Source organism: Varanus komodoensis, unplaced genomic scaffold (assembly GCF_004798865.1).
Source record: "Varanus komodoensis strain SLA01 unplaced genomic scaffold, ASM479886v1 scaffold8, whole genome shotgun sequence".
NCBI lineage: Eukaryota > Metazoa > Chordata > Lepidosauria > Squamata > Varanidae > Varanus > Varanus komodoensis.
The window spans coordinates 21,908,736-21,926,780 of record NW_025336481.1 but is presented as its reverse complement, the minus strand read 5'-3'; the positions used below and the strand labels follow the sequence as shown (position 1 = coordinate 21,926,780).

The following is an 18,045-nucleotide window of genomic DNA, read 5'->3' as shown; positions in this document are numbered from 1 at the left end:
TACAGAAGGGTTGACAACCCTGGCTGCTATGGCCTCTTGCTAAACACACAAAGGTGCTTAACTCACATGAATGTTTTTCATAGAAAACTTTCTTACTGAGGTTTAGATACTTTTTCACTGAGATTCCGTGGTGCTCTGGGCTCCCTCACAATTCTACTTTTTATTGCCCTAGTTACCACCCTCTGACTTCAAAAATAAAGAAAAAAAGACTGGTGCCAAATCTGACATTCTCCCCACAACCATGCTCCAGGCAAAGCCAGACATTAGACTTTTTTCTGTTATCACTGACCAGTCACCAAACAGACAGGCTATCTGATAATAGATGTAAATTGGGGTAGAATGGATTGAAAGCAACACCAGTTTCCAACTGAATAGATACACTGAATTTAAGTAATGACTTTGCATTTCATACTTCTTTTGCAGGGAATCTTCTGAAATGGAAATAGCAGAATGGTTTTGGTAAAAGAGTGAAGGTTGCACAGAAATGGTTGTACTTCACCAGAAATGATGAATGAAATTAACTCTAGCTAATGAAATCAAACTTTGCATGATACAATTTCAATATGCTACCATAATTTACCATTTTCCTAGCTAGCAAAGAGTTTCATTAATGAAATAATGTTGAAGAAAATGGCATTTCTTACCATCATTAATCTCTTCTAGTCCAGTAGTTATACCAGCATCTATGGAGCTCATTATTTTATCAATCTGCAAGAAAAAATATATAGAGAAATTTCATTACGCTTTATTGTACATTTACAAGCATAAAAACCAAAAGAATCACTATTATTATATAATAGTTTGATACACTTGAGAATACTGAGTGTACGTGTGTATTTAAGACAGGCAAAGACAGACTTCACTCTCCAGCCTCATTTACTTTAAAAATGATTTAAAGGCATATCTGAGGCATGTTTAAACCAAAACAAATTTTAGACAGATGTTCTACAATTCTCAACCCTGTTTAGACAGAAAAATTGTTATGCAATTCCCAGCATGCTATCTAAGCATGCATAGGATTGCACCCTAATTTGTTCATCATTTGCAAACTGTACATTACTGAATTTATGTGTGAAACACAGTGTAAGTGTATATAGCATGATAAGTTAACACATAAGAAAAAAGTATGAATGAAGTTGCAATAGAATTCATTATTCTAAATATTTACTTTAGTCAAAATTGGTCAGCCAGGAACAAATGCACTTTCATATAACATCCGTACATATTTCAGCATGCTCTACTGCAGTAGTTCCCAATCTTTTCTATGTCCCACACCACTGGAAAATGTTTGTGTTTGCATCCCCTACAAAAATAGTATCACATCTGAAGATGAAGAAGCCACATTTCTAATTTTTGAATCACAAACTTGACCACATAGAGTACTGCATGTGAACAAATTGAACTAAAAAAAGCTTTTAACCCAGTGCATAAAATTCAAATATAAATGGCTGAAGCCCCATTGGTGAAGATGTTCAAGGATAGGCTTGACATACACATGGTAGGTGTGTCATGAGTGGAGCCAGCTGGAGCTGGGGGTCAGACTAGATGGCCCAGGGACCCTTCTGACTCACTCTGTTTCTCAACTGAGCAATTAGAAAAAATGTAAACAGTAAAATCAGTCCCAACTGTGAACATAAATTTCAATGACTTCTTTGCTCCAGCTTTTCATTCATGATTTTGTCAAAACGTGGAACTTTCTTAATAATTGTGATCAGTAAGTCTGTCTGTGGATTCAGGTGATTCCTAAATTTTGTCTTAATAGACGAAGAAGAACTGAAAACAAAGTAATAATTTTATTATTGGGATAATTTTTGGCAGAAAATGTCTTGTTTCACCAAATTTGGCAAATTGTGACACAGCCTTCTTCTTTATTACATTCCTTGAAAAGCCATCCCACACCCCCTGGGGGTGTGGGTACCCCAGGATGGGAACCCTGCTTTATCCCCAGTCATTCTATGGGCAATCACAACGTCATACAAAAAAGTATATGAGCTACATGTTCAAGTAGCTTTGTTCCACTTATGGCCATTGTGCCTACACATTTTTATATTGTTCTTTGTTATAGGGACAGTAGTAAATACAATTAGCTTTTTTATGAATAGCAGAACATTACTGGATTAACACAATGTTTTCTTCTGCTAGAAAAATGAATTAGAGGACCATTAGAAGGTTTTCACCTGCATGCCACAGCATGTCCCAGACTACATCTAGATGACTGAATTAGCCATGGAGATAACTTCCATTAAGTCCACAGTACTGTAACAAAACCTCGGAATTGGTTTATTACTATATATATCCCTGATTTTCCCCCACAAAATATAGCTAAATTTTTATTTACTTCAAAAATCAAGCACACTTTAGAGTATGTGCAAAGGGATGTATGTATACAACAGGACTATTGATTTTTTTTCCCTGAGTTTCACAAACATTTGAAATAAAACTCTTTTTGAAGTCCTCCTAAACTTCAACAAGGGCTTGTCAATTAATGCAAAAGCCTGTGAATGGAAATGAGCATACATATAAAAATGTTAGCGTGAAAGTGAACATAAGAACTAGCACATATCTGATCAGACCATTTATCCATCTATATCAATACTGTCTACACTGACAGCACGTTGAGGCTCTTTGGCAGAGGTTTTTCTCAGCATCTAACAACCAAGATCCTCTAAAAACTGGAAGCAACAAACAATTTTTTGGATTTTGATTCGTGTCCCCTCTTCCTGAGGTATTCCTAATCTTATCTAACAAAGTTCTTATTCTTTATGCATGCATGCAAGTATTAAAGCAAATAAATCAAAGGCTTACTTCTTCCCATTCTGAAGTAAATGATGGTGTTCTTTCAGAATTTCCTCTCGAGATTTCTGAAGCTGCTGTGGATTCAGTCCAATTCCTTCTTGCTTTTTGTTCATTAGGTGGATAGGAAATGAGGTTAGAATCTGATTTTGAAACATATTTGGATAAATGCATGTCAAGGAGAGTCTTTGGCAAAGATCGTATTCTCCCAAGTGTACAAGCACGTTCAAAAAACCCTGCTGCATTAACAACCCACTGATCCCCAGTTCTTGTGATACTGGACAGTGTGTTAGTTTCTCCTAGATGACTTTTAGAAAGGAATATTGTTCTGTTTAAAATGGGTGGTTTTTTCTTTTTAACTGGAGGATCAACACTGTTTTCTTCCTGTAGCTGTGCTGGATCCAAAATATTCCTGTTTAAACTACTTTTGTGATATAATTCAACAGTCAGGCTTGCTTTTCTGTAGAGTTGGAGTGGATTTTCAGGTGGATCACAAGCAGGCGATGATCCATGAAGTAAGCCAGCAAACTGCTCAGAAGGATGCATTTCAAGGGGCTCACTTTCCACAGAAGTTTGTTGTGTCTCTGTAAGATATAATGTTTCTTTCAGTTTATTACTGCAAACCCTTTTTAAAAGAAACAGATACCACCTTCAACAGAAGAATATCTTTAGTATGCTATTTTCTTGTATCCTGTAAAATGAAGTACTGAAACCACCTGCCACATAAAATATATTTGCATATTCATTTGATTTCACTGGCAAATTTGTTAGGACTGATATAAAATAAACTCCAAAGTAGGGGCAGGGAAACCATTTAGCTACTTTATTCCATTTGTATTCCACAAATGTTGAATGAAGTGCCTTGTTTTACAGCTCATGGTGAATTTTTAGCCTTATGAAACCCCCCAGTGAAGGAGAAAAAAAGAGGGGCTTTCAGCACTGTAATCAGACATTTACGCTGGCATAACCTTTTGTGAATTAACCTCCCTTGTTTTATTTTATTTAATCATTTATTTCACATCTATACTGACCAGTAGCTGAAGCTCTCTGGGCAGTTTCCAACAGTGCATAAAAATAATACTTTAAATACCATGTTTTCAAAATGCAAAAAAATTAAAGCAAAATTAAAAGTAGGTAAAATTATAGTTATTGAAGATTTTTATATATTGTTCTTTCAGCACATTCTTCTCAGAATAGATATCCTTCTGGAGTTTGTCCTCACAGGATAGAAATGTCCATGAGATACTGGCTTGCTCAGTGAGCATTACAGTTGGGTAGGGATTCGAATACGGTTTCTCATATCCCAATATTTAGGGCAGTGTAAGTTACTGGCTCATCAAATAGCTTACCTGTCAGTAACATGCTCACTCTTTCATTCCAAGCACAGGCTTGTCAAGGAAATGTACACAGTATTTCTCATACACAAAGCATAAAATGTCACTCTAAGTTAGGAGTGGGAACACTTTTTCAACCTGCGGTTAAAATTACAAAATGGAAAAAGTCTTGTGCCACACTCCATCTGTGGACTGCCAGATGCACAGCTCAAAATCTTTGCAAAAGTTCAATTCTACACAGGGTATTTAAATGTTATTTGCCCATAAATATTCTGAACAACACAGTAAGATACACTGAGATGTATGCTATGCTGTTCAGCTTATAAGCCACCCTCCAGTACATTCAGTAGACAATAAGATGCATTGTGGGTAGTGGGCTGCCTTCCCTCGATCTCAGCCCTCCTGTCCATATCCCGGGACATACTACGAGTGCACTGAGTTCTCCCATCATTCCCCACTGCAACTGTAACCTATTTCTGGTTCTTCAACAAAATTAGAACCCTCCATTTTTGCATGTTCCCGAAATGGCATTGTCTAATTTGCAAAAGTGAGGGTATCGTTGGGACACATGGGAATCAACAAAAAGGGGGAAAAACAGGAATCATATTGTGATGGGTCCAGCCCACTTTCTAAGCTTCATTTTAAGTGGGATTTAGAAAGGATTACAAGGCTACTTTTTGGTAGGGAAATCCACCAGTTGCTAGCCTACGTACCAGTGTATTTTCCTGCCAGAAAAAAAACTTTTAACCTTTCAAAATTCCACTTTAAAAATGGAGCTTAGAAAGTGGGCTGGAGTCTTTGCAGCAATATGCCTGAGATCCCATTTGGGGAACAAGCAAAAGCAGAAGTGATCCCATTGATGGGAAAAAAATTATTGTGAAAGCTATCAGTGCTATCAGAATGCAAAGTTTCATTTTTAAGTGGAATTTAGAAGGGCTACAGCAATTCTCTTGGCAGGAAAATACACAGGCAGATAGAAGTTTCTAGCCAAAAAGGAAATAGTTAACCCCTTCTAAATCAGTCATGGAAAAAGAAGCTCCTACATTTACACCAGTCAAAATACAGTGGTACCTTGGCTCACGAACTTAATCTGTTCTACGACTCTGGTCGCAACCCAAATTGGTTGTGAGTCAAGTCAAATTTCCCCATAAGGTTCAATGTAAATAAGGTTAATCCATTCTGTAAATATTTTTTTTAATCACAGGGGAGACAGGTGCAATCACGAGCATGCTTGGGAGGGAGACAGGCACGCTCATGCAGGGAAGATGGGTACAATCGCGATCGTCACCCAATGTGGAGTTCACGACCTGAAGAAATTTTTTTCTGAAATTTTTGTACACAACCCGATTTGGTCATGAACTGAGGTGTTCGTGAGCTGAGGTACCATAAATATGTGTTAATATTTATTTTAGGACTGTTAAAACATATTCTGCGGCATATTTTCATTGTCAGACAGCAGCCACTTAAGTTTTGATATTGTTCTGTCTCCAGAATTTATATTTCACAAGTATCACACATAAAACAAAATGGCTTGCAAGAAACAAACTACAAATCAAGGCAAATCTATATTCTATATGCTGGTAACAGAACACCTTTGCCACACACACACATATTTTTGTTTGCATTCATTATTTTGCACCTTCCCAGAGTGTATGCAATGCACCAGACTAAAACCCCTACTTCCAAATATGGTATGAGCACAACTGAATTGCACACACTTGAATAATAAAAGTAACAACACAGTATTAATTGTAACTTGTGAAAAATTAAGTTAGCATTTTTTCTCATGTATAGAACAAAAATGTGCATTTCCAAACATGAATAGATTCATTAGATGACTAATGTTTGTAGAAAAATGCCTTTACAAGTAGTGAATCAATTATATCTACCACATTATGTCAATAATGAGCACTGCCGTTGCCATAGCAAGAGATTCTAGTGTGGAATAAAATCTCCTGCTTGATATGTGTGCCATAGCTATGGTAACAAGCACATTATGACAGCTGTGCTACTAATCTATTTAAATTCTCTCTATATTTGATCCAAGATGAAATTTTAGAGATCCATATCTGGAAAACCTATCTATAAGTGTAATATCAGCAATAATTGCTACATAATCACTGGACTGACTGGCAGTCAATAATGGAGAGAACAGCAGAGACTTTAGCAAGCATTTAACACTAATGTATATTTACATAAAATTGAGAATCCTTTAAGAATACCACATGGTAAAGAGCAGCTAGTTACTTTGCTTATAAAGCATTAGTACATTAAACTACTGAGCATTACTGAAACAGAATGAATGCATGTTATAGAACAGGATAGTCATCACTCTATGTAAATAGCTAACTTGAAAGTGACATGAGACCAAATACTATAAAAAATAAGCGAGTGCTTAATATATGTATGAGGACACCCAAAATCTTTTATATTAAAAGAGAAAGAAAAAAATAAATCCAAAACAGCTAGATAAGGGCCTGTGAGTTTGTAGAACTCAGTATGAGGAAAAAACAGTTTCCCTTCCCTGTTTCTGTCCAGAAACCAGCATCCCTGCCCTCAGTCTCTGAAAGCCTCAAATAGCACTACAAACATCCTGGAGCCTTGAACAGGAATACTCCTCTTAAAGATTGTTGCTACTCTACAGCTTTTTGTTGCAGATCCCACCTCTGCAATTGTTGTTGTTAGTTGTGAAGTCGTGTCCGACCCATTGTGACCCCATGGACAACATTCCTCCAGGCCTTCCTGTCCTCCACCATCCCCCAGAGTCCACTTAAGCTCACAACCTCTGCAATATTAGTTATAAAATACGTTTACAAACAAACTCATGAACAAGGAAACAGCATTTCCAAAAGGTTGCCTATAACAAATAATAAGCCTTTTCCCACTGTGGGAGAGCAGAGATGATGGTCTTCATCGACAGATATTCACATGCAGACAAGCCAAGCCTGATTAACCCAGCTAAGGAAGCTGCAGCTCACTCAGGGGGCTGAGGGGGTCCACTAGCTAGTTCAGATTCCCAGCTTTTACATTTAAAAAACAGATCAAACCCAGCAAGACTTTAGCCCTTGCCAAACCTGAAACATGAAGCAAAATCCTCAGGCACTATTTGGTCCAATTGTTGCGTGAAAAATGAGACTGCTGCCACTTTCCATGTGTTTAATTAAGTCACCATTATTACTGACATTCCAGTAGCAGTGATAGACATAAAGATAAGGGGAGAATGACCATTTGTCAGTATAAGGGGTTTTTCTAATTAATTTTGAACACAGTTTTTCTTCTGCCTTCATGAAGCAATGATTACTGCCCATAGAAAATACACTGTAGTTGTGATTGGGCAATGCCATATCTAGCACAACATTACAGATAGCAACAAATCTGTATGTTCTTTTTGTTCGGGTCCTATTTATTTAATTTAGATCTCACTTTTTTCTTATAACAAGCTCAAGCAGCTTATATCATTTCTCCTCCTGCTCTCAATGTTATCCCCAGAACAACAATCCTTTGAGGTAAGTGGGGCTGAGAATCTTTGGCTGACCCAAAGCCACCCAGCTGGCTTCATGGCTGAGCGGGGACTAGAATCCAGATTGCTTGAATCCCAGTCTTGCACTCTTAACCATGACATCACACTGGTTCACTATTTCATGCACAACAGCTGTTTGTTTGTTTTACTGTTGAGTTTGAAAGCATTTAAAAATTCATCCTGCTACTGCAGGTAGGTTCCAGTGTTACATCTAGTGAGAGGGGGAGCAGTATGGCTGAACATGGTTAAGTCAGCCTTGCAAAGTAGCCCATTGCTCTCATGCTCATCTTCCTGGTGGGGAGAAAGAATAATGTATGAAACCCCCTCAGGGAAGACCAAGATCAATATTCAGTCTTCTGATGCATTGGTTTCCTGCCGCTGCAATGATGATGATGATTGGAAATGCATTTCTGGCGCTTTGATGTCAAAGGCTATAAAGCAGCTGGAAGAACCAAACAACCTGACAACCACGATGGCAACCAAGTGTAAAGATTATGTGGCTAAGGGTGATTCCCACACCCCACCAGCAGTTTTCTCATACACTTATAAAATGGCTTTTGCAATGTGATATGATGTTGTTTTGAGGAATAAACAGTACTGAAATGTTACTTTTTAGAATGTACATTTTGGGTTTTCCAACAAGAGTACCTATCAAAAAGCAACACTGTGAGACTTTACAAAACCCAGTTTGCAAGTTTTCTAGAAAACTGGGGGAATAGTATCTTGGCATTTCCTGGGGAGAGGCTCATTTGGTTCTGAGCAGCCCTCATTTTCCTAAGTGTGGATAACCAAGGAGCACAAGAGTTTCCCATAAAAAACCAATCCAAATCGAACGCAGCCCAACCCAAATCAAAAAGACCAAGCCAAACAGGGTATTTGGGGGAGGGGGCACCATTAATTATCCGTCCTTCTGAGCAATATCCTCAGTGATTTGGTGGGGGAGGGAGATTGTAAGTCCCAAGTGAATGCATAGTAAAATTCAAACGTATATATAAACCCAACTACAACTTAAAGTTCTAAGCCTGCAAGAGGGAGGGAGGGAGGGAGGGAGATTGCTTCCTTGTAGGTTCTTTGAGTGGGCATCTGTGCATCTACACATATGGGCTCTGTGCCTCTGCAAAGCCTCAATTCAAGAAACTTCCATAGCTGAGAAACTTTTGGTGAGAACTCATCTCCCTGTCTACTGATAATAGGTTCCCATCTATTCCCTCAGTACCTCTGAGCGTGGCATTTTCATCTCAGAAACAAGAGAAAGGGTCAGTACTGATGTCAGTGCCAATCTCACCCATGCCTCTAATATTAAGTCCTGCCACCAAATTGAGTGGGTTGAATGAGTGCACAGATGTCCACTCAAAGAAATAGTTACAGGCAAGCAACTTGTCTTTTATCCTCATGTATCACACAGATGGGTGCTTAACAAGCTGACTTACTGGAAATGAATCAGTGTTCTTGTTGTAATATACAAAGAACTGCCCGACCAGAATATCAATCAACCCTGGTTCTGCCATCCAAACAGTAATTCTTGATCCAAGTAATGGGTCTGGACCACATGGCATAAACCTGTAAGTGAAACTCTTCAAGCAAAAGTGGTTGACATGAGTCCTGCAATCTTGATAGGATAATCATGAGGTCTGTACTGCCCATGACAATAGCTGCAGTGAGGACACTGGGAGTGTTTTTATCTCCACAGAAATGAAGAAACAAGGCTTTTTGAGAAAGGAAGTTCAGCTTTCACACATTTACAGTCCATGCAGTTAGATCCATCTAAAGACAGAAGAGCAGAAGTGGGCAGATGTCTTGGCAGTTTAAAGGTTATCTAGTGAAGCTGTCAGGCCTTCCTTAGAAAAGGAGGGAGATATTTCAGAGCTGTGGCGGTAGGTGATATAAATGGAATTCCTTGATCCAATCAAGAGATAATTGGTGAGCCAACCAATTACGAAGTGTTCTGCACTCCCACCACCTAGCCCTAAAGCTTCAAGAGATGCCCTGGGTTTATAAACAGAAGCTTTTCCAAAAGGGAGAGAAGGAGAGGAAGCTTCAATTTGGATACAATTCTTTATGGACAAATGCGTCTTCCACATCTCAGAGAGAAAGCTACTTTGATTTATATTATGTAACCTGGTAAGCTGAAAAGAAAGTCTCATCTAAGGCTGCTGGAGTGGAAAAATGGGAGGAAGAGACCAGCTCAAGACAGCTTCTTTCTGAACAGCTGTGATCCTACCTTATAAAAACACCCCTCTTAAGACCAGGGTATGCACAGTAGTTTCAAGTGGAGTAGTAAGCAAAGAGAAGAAGGAAGGTAACACAATGTCCTGATTGATACGAAAACTGGACACTACTTTAGAAAAGAAATGACCAGCCTTGAACTTTCAGATGAGAACCCCACCCCAGAAAGGTATCTGAGATGCCTGTCTTAGTTGGTGTAGGCTGGTGGAAGGAGGTCCCTTTTGTTAAGTTGGTATGATGCATACACCACTGTACTAAACTAATCACAGACTTCAGAAGTGACAGGTAACTCTGGTGTTTCACTGTGGTGGTAGAACCAGTAGAAACCAGCTCTGGAGAACTCTCCAGCAAGGGCATTGATGGGGCTGCCAGCAAGCACAAGGCTGAATCCCACTCATAGTCCTCAGTGGTGGAAAGCTGTGAACCAAATACAGATATTCTTTCCCTTGATACTAATGTCAGGAGAGAAGTACGCAGATGGAGAGGGGTGGTGGCACCCAAGGAAAGCTTTGGTGATTGGTGAGTCACACCTTACTGATCAAGCTGTTGTGTGGCAACAGTAATGTAGGGTGCCAAAAGAGGTCCACTTCAGTGTGGTAAGTTAAAGTACATGACATCTCTGATCTCCTCCTCAAAGTTCAAGGCAAGTGAGGCTGCCTCAGGTACTGGACACGGTAGCACAACTGAAGTAGGAGCGTCTAGAAGGAGGAAGGTGGTGGAATTGGCAGTAAAGGTTGTTCTCAGAAAGCAGGTACCAAATCTTTCTTTTTCTTGGCTTTGCCCAGTGATACCAATTTTTTTTTAATCACTGACAAGAGATTGGCTAGACATCAACAGGTATACTTGGCCCATGGTTAGAGCCAGGAGAGCAGAAGGAAAAGATGGTCAATCAACCAGCATTAGTGCAGTCACTGCTGAGGAAGGAAGAGGCCATGACTTCATAAGCTAGAAGGGGATTACCACTGCTTCCAACACCATCTTCTAGAAAAGAGCCTTAAGGCTTTCTGATCTGTTTCTTCCAGCCTTCTTAGTAAAGTCCTGAGAGTAAAGGCCAAAGTCCACAAGATGACCCTTCTAAAGCAGAGTGAGCAGAGACACTGACTGTCTGTACGTGGTGGAAGCTTGCTGCAGTAGCAAACACACTTCCAAGAAGGTGCCCTTCAAGGCCATATATATTTCATAGGCAAAAGGGTGATCAATGATTACTAAAATCAAAAGAAGAGATGCAGAAAAAAATCAAAATAATAAGAGACAAATAAGGAAGAAAAGAATTTCTCAGCTAAGAGAAAGTCCTTTCTGAGACAAAGAAGGACAATGTTTCCGATGGGGCAACCACAATGATGGTTGAAGAAGAACAGGGGAATAGGTGAGAACCTGCTTATCAGTAGACAGGGAGATGGGTTTCCAACAAAAGAATTAAGAGATGGAAGTTTCCCAAACTGAGGCTGTGTGCAGGTCATGTGTGGTACACACAGACCACAAAGAAAATTAGGAGCTTTCTAGGAACTGGACTTTTGGAAAGCTAATGAGTCTTACTTGCCCAAAATTCTCAAACAACAACAACAACAAACCATTATATTGCTGCTTGTAAAATTAATTTTCACCAAGCTATAATGCAAATTGCATGTTAATTCAGAGTGAAAAGGAAATTCTGAAGGGGATAGCAGATGGCCAGGGAGGTTGCTATCTCTTATGTCAGTAGGGCTCCTTATCCATTGGAGCTATTTAGGAGATAGAATTCAGCTACTACAAAACTCATAATAAAAACTACAGTAGAACCCCACTTATTCAGGAGTCACCAGCCTTCTCTGCAGATAACATCAATATACCTGCTAATAAAATTGTGCTGGTGCTGTGCCCCTTCAAGTCCTGGCTTCAGTGCACCACTGGCTGCCCCTGAGCATAGGTTATGGGGACAGCTATGTCATTTTCCCTGTAAAGGAATAGGGAACAATGACATCTCCCTCCCAACCCAGATAATCTGAAGTTTCAATCTGTGCCACACAGCTGGCAGGTCAAATTGAATTTTGCAGTGACTTGCCTTTGGCTAGATGTATTACATTTTTTAAAAGGAAGGGAGATTGGCCACCCACAGGACTATCCTATATCCTCATGAGATCATAAGAATCCCATCACCACCTTCAGAACTGTGATTCATACCCTCTTTATCATGAAGTAAATTTGATTTAGGGAATGTTCTAGATTATTTGGGGATAAATTGTATAACCATCAATCTGGGTGACCAAGGGAAATCCAAATTAAATTAAGAATATAGAGGGCATTATTTGTATGGGATATGAACTGTTTTGCCTTCTGTGAAAATTATAGTGATTTTGAACTTTTTACACATGCTTCTGAATTAGCATTTGCACATGCTATCAAATTGTTGTCAAGTTTTGTTCTTCTTTTCAGGGGTGCATGCACACTTTTTTTGGTGCTGCCTAACTATCCACTCTGTTACTTTCCCCTCATCTCAGCACGTGGCACTGTTAAGGCAGTCAGGAAATCTAATGGGGATGGGAGGCTCATAGATGGGTGAATTGGAAGAACCAAGATTTACTGGCTCAGATTAAATTCTAAACTGGAAAATAGACTTGTTGAGGTTATCATGCTTCATGATTTGCTAACGTTCACTTTCCAATCCAATGAATATGAATTTCAGTTCACAATTTATTTAGAAGTAGCCTTAACTGCTTCAAAAACCTACATGAAGTATTCTGCATACCCTCCTATGCATAACACTAAGCTTACAAACTGGTAATTTGAGCAATTATGTAATTAGTCCCTTTTAATTTAATAGAATGAACACATAATGTTCAGGTGCCAAGAAAAATGCAGAGAACAAATCATTTCATTATTATTACAGGTTGAGTAATTAAGATTATATTTTACAAAGAAAAAGTACAGACTAGCAATCTTCAGTAAGGTAACAGGCTGTGCATTTTATATTAAGCTACCTGGAAGACACCAATTATCTATGAGATTTCTAGCAAGTATTCAAAAATGCATATATTAAAATAGCAAGAGCAAGACCATGCAGACTTGAGAAGAAAAATAAATTAGGAGCAGGGATGACACTTAATGGCAAAACCTGTTCTTCATGAGTAAAAAGTACTAAGTAATTATTTGATTTATACCCCTGCATTTCTACCAAGAAAATGGCACAATAAGGCAAATCACAACTGTAGATAAATAACTCTTTGTTTAAAAGTATAATAAAACAGATACATTAAAAACACAAATTCAACAACAGCAAAGTACAAACAGCACCAATCCAACAGACATGCTTATATGTCAAAGGTTTGTGTGAATAAAAACATCTGTACAGAAAGCAGCTAATCTAGTCGCCCTTGGCAAGGATTTTCTTGGATCAGCCACCAAGAAGGCCCTTTTTGTGTTACCACTAGACAAACCTCTGAAAGCAGTGGTACCAAAAAAGTGTGTCTCCTGAATATCAGAAAACCTAGGCAGGCTAAAATAGGATAAAGTGCTCCTTCAGGAAGTTTGGACCCAAGTCACACAGGACTTTACCCTCATACTTAATACTTCTTTGGGGCAAGATGGATGTAAAATGAAATGTACTACCACCCCGTACACTCATTCTCCCTTACTCCTGGCTGCATTTATAAACCAGGAAAGGCAAAGTGGTAGGCCTCACCTCCCCAAGATTCCTGTCCTCATCCTCAAGCTGTACAAATTGAAAAGTATCCATTATTGATTACTCATCAAGGCCCACTAGGTGTCTTGTCCAGCCCCCTTCTGGCTGCAGGAACCACAAAGCATTTAATACTTGCAAGCCCATTCTGAGCTAGAAATATGTTTTCTCCTCCCTCTCCTTTTATGACAGCCAATGTTTATGCTTCTTTCATCAGAAGTCCCAGTGTGTTCAACAGGGCCTACTCTCCAGGAAAGCATATGTCATATTGCTGTCTAAGATTTTCAGAAGCCTGTGTTCAATTCAACAGTCTTGATGCTTATATTACTGTTATTCCCAAACCTGGTAAAGAGTGTATGAACTGTGCAAATTGTAGGCAAATTTCTTTAATCAATGTCAATGCTAATAGACAGTAAATATTAACAGCATTTCTTGCTAATGACTTCATCATGTTATATGAATACATCTAGAACAAGTAGAATTTATTTGCCAAAGGCAAAATGCGCTTAATTTAAGGCTTATTATATATTTGATCACCTTGAATATTAACAGAATAGATTTCTGCATTTGCTAAAAGCCTTCACCATACATCAGATACACTCAATTCAATGCCCGCAAGGGCTGCCTTGGGCCAAGTGCACTACTGCTTTGCAAAACAGATGAGAAGATGACCATAAACTAATTATACCCAAAGCACTTTTCCTTTTTAACAAGCTCTAGCCATTCAAAGGACAATAGAAATCCAGAGCATTCTTCCTAGGGAAACACCTGGGAAATGTGAATCTAAACAAAAGAAGTGCACAGATGCTAAAAAAAAAAAAAGCACATGTGCATTACATCAAATTGCAATCCTCAAGTATAGTAGAGTTAGAAGGGGCCAATAAGGCCATCAGATCCAACCTACTTCTCAAAGTAGGTCTCCAAGTTAAAGCATCTCTAACAGATGACTGTAACTGCATCTTGATTGCCAATTGTAGAATTCAGAATTGTCTTTTAAGATGACCCTATGTTCTGATTTGTCAATGCCAGTTCACAGGTGGATTTTGGACCAATTAAAGCTTGTAGACCATCTTTAAAGGCATCCCCTCATAAAATATATTACAATACTGTAGACTGGAGATAAAGTGTGGATAACTAAAGTCAAGTCTGTCTTTTTCAAGAGAACCTGCAGCTGGCAAATGAACTGAAGCTAATAGAACAATCATCTGGGTACTACTAGAAAGTGGATGAGTTGGATACAACAGCCCAAGGGTAGTCAATCTCAGCCAGAACTAACTGATTCACCTAATCTAATTTCCAGTAATTTGACAGACCATATCACTAGTTTGCCTGCATTTAGTTTAACATTAATCCCATTTATCCCTGCACTGACAACAGACACCATTTTATTTGTCCTCCTGATCTGCATTTGTGTAACCACTTCTTGATTTTTTTCAAGTTCTTTCCCTGGTTTTCTATACAATAAATGGATTTCTATTTATTAGCCAGCTGCACAAAAGTGATTTAACTAATCTTCATTTAAAAAGTGGTAATACTATAATAAAAACCAAGAGTACTAATTTTGTTGTCAATGTCATAGCCTTGTAATTATCTCTTACATAGACAGCACTTTTATAATGGCAATATCTACTATATCCAAATGACTTGAAATAAATTAAAGCAATTATTGCCAGAATTAACCAAATTTTGTATATATTTTGACAAACTCCTTAAACAGGACTTGAATATAAGCACAGGGCTTCTATATCTATATGACTAGCCAAATAAATTTCACTGGGATAGCTCAACTGCAGAGTTACTTCCTTTCCCAATTTTATTCCAAATATTACTATTCTGAGTCTTGAGAATTTAGAATAAATAAAAGGAATTTTCCAGAGCTAACTACTCCTGAGGATGAAAACTGCTGCTACATCTATATGCCATCACTTTGCTGCCATTATGTTGCTTCCTCTTGTGCGGTTATATTTATCATATTTATATCGTTTCCCAGCAACATATATTCTCTGAACACTTCAGAACCAAAAATAAAATACAATATTGAAGTAAAGTAAAATATAATATTAAAAACTAGTAATAAGTAGTGTGAAAAGATGAATCTATTTCAGCAGTTACATGATGGATGGTATACAAATGTCTAAATGCATAAATAAATAAGGCAAATCAGCAGATCTTATCTTTAAGCAATTTTAAATGTAGTTTGTTTCAAAAGCTTAGATGCTGAAATGGTATTAATCTGATGCAGAATACATGATACAAAAGAGGGAAAGTAACCCTGTTTGGAGAGGCAAATCCACAACTCAAGCACTGCTGCTGCTGCCATGCGAGCACATGTGTACCAGGATATCAACTCAAAACTATATACAGCTTAGGCATTACACCAGGGCTGGAAGCTATCTTCATTCCAACTGTTTCAAGTTTAGGATGTCCACTAGTGCCAATGCCACCACTTTTGGTTATGGCCTCTGCTGACATGCACCACTTTCACTTTTCCTCTCTCTCCCACACACTCACACTCAATACACATGCAAATCAGTTGAAAGGGCATTCTTCCTTCTCAGTGCTGAGAGAAGCTCACTTGCTTAGTAGTGAGAGGGGAAAATGGCTCATGTCTGATTTGCTGTTGAATAGAGAAAAGTCCTTTCCCTTGTTCAGCTCTACTGCAGATTGAAGATAAGCCCTTTTCCAAGCTCCTAGTGCTGAGAAGGTGTAAGAGCTTGTCTCCAATCTGCCAGAGTTCAGAATTAAACTTTTCCTCCCACACTGTGCAGAGAAGACTTTGTTTTTTATAACTTTTGGTTCACTGCTGCTACCAATTTATAATTTTATATGACTTTGTAACTTTTGGATTGTGTATATTCATTTTGTACTGATCCAGTAAACTGCTGTATGTTGCATCCCCTTCTCAATGTATTCAATTTATTTATCTGTTCCATTTAATTATTTTAATTATTTTCTGGTTGGTTATTATTGATTCTATTTTTCATTTTATTTTATTGCTTTGTGGCACTGATTACATGTAAGCTGCCCAGAGAGCCTATGGTTAATCAGACGGCATAAGTAAAATAAATAAAGGTAGCATCACTCTGTATAGCAACAGGGTAAATGGCTAAATTCCAGAGTTGAAAATTCAAAATAAACCCCCAAACTATACATGCATACAAATATCTTTCTCTCATTATATTAAACTGAATGTAAACCATTCAAAAGACAGTCCTATTAGAGAACCTAGTACAATGAAAAAGTGGTTCTTCTTCAGCAAATCATTTTATGAGTTTTTAGTTGTCACCTAGCTATAAGGTAAACTACAATAATACATCAGAATGGGTAAGAATTTTTTCTGCTTAAAGTTTTCTTTATATGATTTGTATTCTAAAAAGCCCCTTCATGGATCACTGCCTTGTCGTGGCGAAGGGGCTTGCGTAGCTCAGTGAAGCTATCAGCTATGCTGTGCAGGGCCACCCAAAACGGACAGGTCATAGCAGAGGGCTCTGACAAACCGTGATCCACTGGAGAAGGAAATGGCAACCCACTCCAGTACCCTTGCCAAGAAAACCCCATGGACACTACCAAAAGGCAAAAAGATATGACACCAGAAGGTGAGCCCCTCAGGTTGGAAGGTGTCCGATATGCTACTGGGGAAGAGCACAGGGCTAGTACTAGCAGCGCCGGAAAGAATGAAGCGACTGGGTCAAAGCCGAAAGGACACTCTGTTGCAGATGTATCTGGTGGTGAAAGGAGAGACCGATGCTGCAAAGATCTATATTCCATAGGAACCTGGAATGTAAGATCTATAAATCAAGGCAAGTTGGATGTGGTCAAACAAAAGATGACAAGACTGAATATCGACATCTTAGGCATCAGTGAACTAAAATGGACAGGAATGGGTGAATTTAATTCAGATGACCATCAGGTATACTACTGCGGGCAAGAATCCCTCAGAAGAAATGGAGTAGCCCTCATAGTCAATAAAAGAGTAGGAAAGGCAGTACTGGGATACAATCTCCACAATGACAGAATGATCTCAGTTCAAATCCTAGGCAAACCATTCAACATCACAGTAGTCCAAGTCTATGCCCCAACGACTGGTGCTGAAGAGGCTGAAGTTGACCAGTTCTATGAAGGCGTACAATACCTTTTAGAATTAACACCAAAAAATGATGTCCTTATCATCATGGGGGATTGGAATGCTAAAGTAGGAAGCCAAAAGATAACTGAAATAACTGGCAGGTTTGGCCTTGGAGTACAAAATGAAGCAGGGCACAGGCTGGTAGAATTTTGTCAAGAGAATACAATGGTCATAGCAAACACTCTTTTCCAACAACCCAAGAGACGACTCTACACATGGACATCACCAGACAGTCAACACAGAAATCAGATTGACTATGTGCTCTGCAGCCAAAGATGGAGAAGCTCTATACAGTCAGTAAAAGCAAGACCAGGAGCTGACTGTGGCTCAGATCATGAGCTTCTTGTTGCAAAATTTAGGCTTAAATTGAAGAAAGTAGGGAAAGTACTAT

At 38.7% G+C, this 18,045-nt stretch overlaps 1 protein-coding gene across 3 annotated transcripts in view; it reads right to left on the bottom strand.

The window, feature by feature from the left end:
* Positions 1-18,045, bottom strand: part of ANKS1B (ankyrin repeat and sterile alpha motif domain containing 1B) — a 325,003-nt gene that overhangs the window by 204,469 nt on the left and 102,489 nt on the right. For 2 of the 3 annotated variants that reach the window (XM_044454762.1, XM_044454763.1), the window contains 2 exons: positions 2,806-3,377; positions 645-708 (listed from right to left, as the gene is read on the bottom strand). In XM_044454762.1, the coding sequence (XP_044310697.1) occupies positions 645-708; positions 2,806-3,377 (636 nt within the window). Of the gene's footprint in view, positions 1-635; positions 709-2,805; positions 3,378-18,045 lie in introns of all 3 variants that reach the window. The other variant, XM_044454764.1, reaches the window with a different exon arrangement.